Raw genomic sequence first — 2,474 nt, 5'->3', positions numbered from 1 at the left:
CCCCCTCACTGACTTGCTGACATTTTTTCCCAGAGCAGCGGGGTCGGGGAGCATGCTCCCTGAGTTGGTCTGCTTTTCACATCTTGCTCCTCTATCCAGGGCTGCTGGGTAGATGTAGGGCCAGGAGGTGAGAGGCCCTAGATCAGTGATGGCGAACCTATGACACGCGTGTCAGAGTGTGACACGCAAACTCATTTTTCGGTTGATTTTTCTGCGTTAAATGGCACTTAAATATATAAAATAAATATCAAAAATATAAGTCTTTGTTTTACTATGGTTGCAAATAAAAAATTTCTATATGTGACACGGCACCAGAGTTAAGTTAGGGTTTTTCAAAATGCTGACATGCCGAGCTCAAAAGGTTCGCCATCACTGCCCTAGATACTAGACGCTTAAAGTTGGGGACCTCCGAGGCCCTCCTCTCCTTTTCCTTTCCTCTGCTGGAGGGAAATCCCTCACTGAGGGCAGGTTCCTGGAGCTGAGTCCTTTCCCTCCAGCTCCAAACTGGCAGGCCTGGTGAGGGGTCTCCTGGCTGGGGCTAGAGACAAAGCCCTACAGATATAGGACTCTCCTTTCCCTGGTGGCACAGTGAAAACTTTCCTCTGGGGGACTGGAAACTGGGGGCTTGGAGGGCAGCTCGTAGGAGAACGGGGACAGGAGAACGAAGGCGCCTAAACCTTCCGGTCATACAGGAAAAGGAGGGACTCTGCGGCCCTCACCTGGGGCCTGGCCTGAGAACCAAGTTCCTCAGGAGTCTGGACGCATGCCAGTCTGGGTGGAAGGGGACCCTAGCAGTGAGACCCCACCTCCTTGCCCTTCCTTTGCCAGATTTGAAATCTTGGGTAGATTTTCTCCACGGGCTTCCCAAGGCCCTTTCTTCCTGTTTTCCTGGAAGGGAACTTCCCACAGAGCTGATACCTTACAACTGTGGATACCTTAACCTCATGGTTTCAGAGATTAGGGTCCCCCTGAAGCAGCGCCCCCCCCCACCCCTCCAGAGATCTGGGTCCACTGTTCAGTACCCCCACCTAACCCTAATCATGCAAACTCTGGCTCACATACACCGGGTGCCACCAACCCCAGGTATCTTGTTTTGCTGTTGCCCTAAGGCTGGATTCTGCCCCCACAATCAGTTTCTCTCCCACCTCCAGATTTGGATTTCTGAGGGGCAACAGGGCTGGCAGCCACAAGGGCCTAGGTCAGTGTTAGGCTAGTTCAGGAAGTCTTGGTTTCCCTGAGGACAAGCCACTCTCAGCCTTTCTGCCACTCTCAGCTCACCCTAGACCTAGACCTACCCACCAGGGTGGGTAAAACCCAAGGAGAGAGGGGTCCAGGGCATGGCAGGCCAGGGAAGGGCTGCTGGGTCCAACAAGGCGGAAAAAGGGGCATATGTTTCTCTTCTCTCCCAGAGCTGACACTTACCAGCTCTTGGCCTCTCTGTCCTTTCTATGCGGGTTAAAAGATTCTCGCTGTCAACTCATATCCAGACAAGGAAAATTCTTGCCCAGGCCCCTCCGCATTCAGGTCATACCAGGGAAGTTCCAATCCCAGGCTAGAGGGCCTAGAACTGAGTAAGGCCCACGGAAAGTGCAGACGTGCTAGAAGTGCTAGTGAATTCGCTTAGGCCTCCCGAAATCAGCAACCCCAACAGGCCAAACCCACTCAGTCCTTTGGAGGACTCTCAGGCTCTGCCTGCTGAGCCCCGCTTGCAGGCGACCCAGGATCACGGTCTCGGTCTTGCTTTTGCCTGGACGCTCACTGCGTCTCCATTTTTGTCCACAAGCGACCCGGGCGTCAGTCAATAACTTCCCGAATGGCTTTGCCCGCTTTAGACAAATCCCTGCCCTCTGGGTCTCCCTAAAGATCTCAGCGCCACCCGGGTCAGGCCAGGATTCACTTGGGCCGTGGTGGCTTTGACTAGGGGCCTGGTGTAGGCCTCTGCTGGGAGTTGAGCCCACGCCGTGCGACCCCCTCCCTGGAGCCCAAGGGGAGCTCTACTTACTCGTACCTTTCCTTGGCCTCGGCTGCCCGGTCACGCTGTCGCCGGTTCTTGAACCAGTTGCTGACCTGTGTGGTAGTGAGACCCGTGGCCTCCGCCAGCTCCCGCTTCTCCCGCGGGGAGGGGTAGGGGTTGTGCGCGTACCACTCGCGCAACACGCTGCGACTCTTTTCCTTGAAGCAGTAGCTGGTCTCCTCGCCGTCCCAGATGGAGCGTGGCAGCGGAAACTTGCGGCGCACGCGGTACTTGCCCACAGCACCCAGGGGCCGGCCGCGCAGCTTCTCGGCCTCGATGTAGTGCGCCTTGAGCCACAGCTGCTGCAGCTTGGCGTGGTTGAGCGGCGAGAACTGGTGGCTCTCCAAGATCTTGTAGAGCTCGCGGAAGTGCCGCGGTGGAAAGGCCACCACCGGCCTTGGTCCTTTGAGCACGCTTTCCTTTTTTTGAAGGTGCTCGCAGTCGGGCAGCGGCCTCAGAA

General features: G+C 56.2%; 1 protein-coding gene across 1 annotated transcript; it reads right to left on the bottom strand.

Moving 5' to 3' along the window:
• Positions 1 to 268: 268 nt before the first annotated feature.
• Positions 269 to 2,466, bottom strand: SIX2 (SIX homeobox 2; the record flags this gene model as incomplete). Its single annotated transcript, XM_014447629.2, has 1 exon — positions 269 to 2,466. A coding segment is annotated over one exon (468 nt), but the record flags the coding sequence as incomplete, so codon positions are not given.
• Positions 2,467 to 2,474: the final 8 nt, after the last annotated feature.

Source organism: Myotis lucifugus, unplaced genomic scaffold (genome assembly GCF_000147115.1).
Source record: "Myotis lucifugus unplaced genomic scaffold, Myoluc2.0 scaffold_6, whole genome shotgun sequence".
In the NCBI taxonomy this organism is placed as follows: domain Eukaryota; kingdom Metazoa; phylum Chordata; class Mammalia; order Chiroptera; family Vespertilionidae; genus Myotis; species Myotis lucifugus.
The sequence above is the reverse complement of the archived record's forward strand: the minus strand, read 5'-3'. Positions and strand labels throughout refer to the sequence as shown.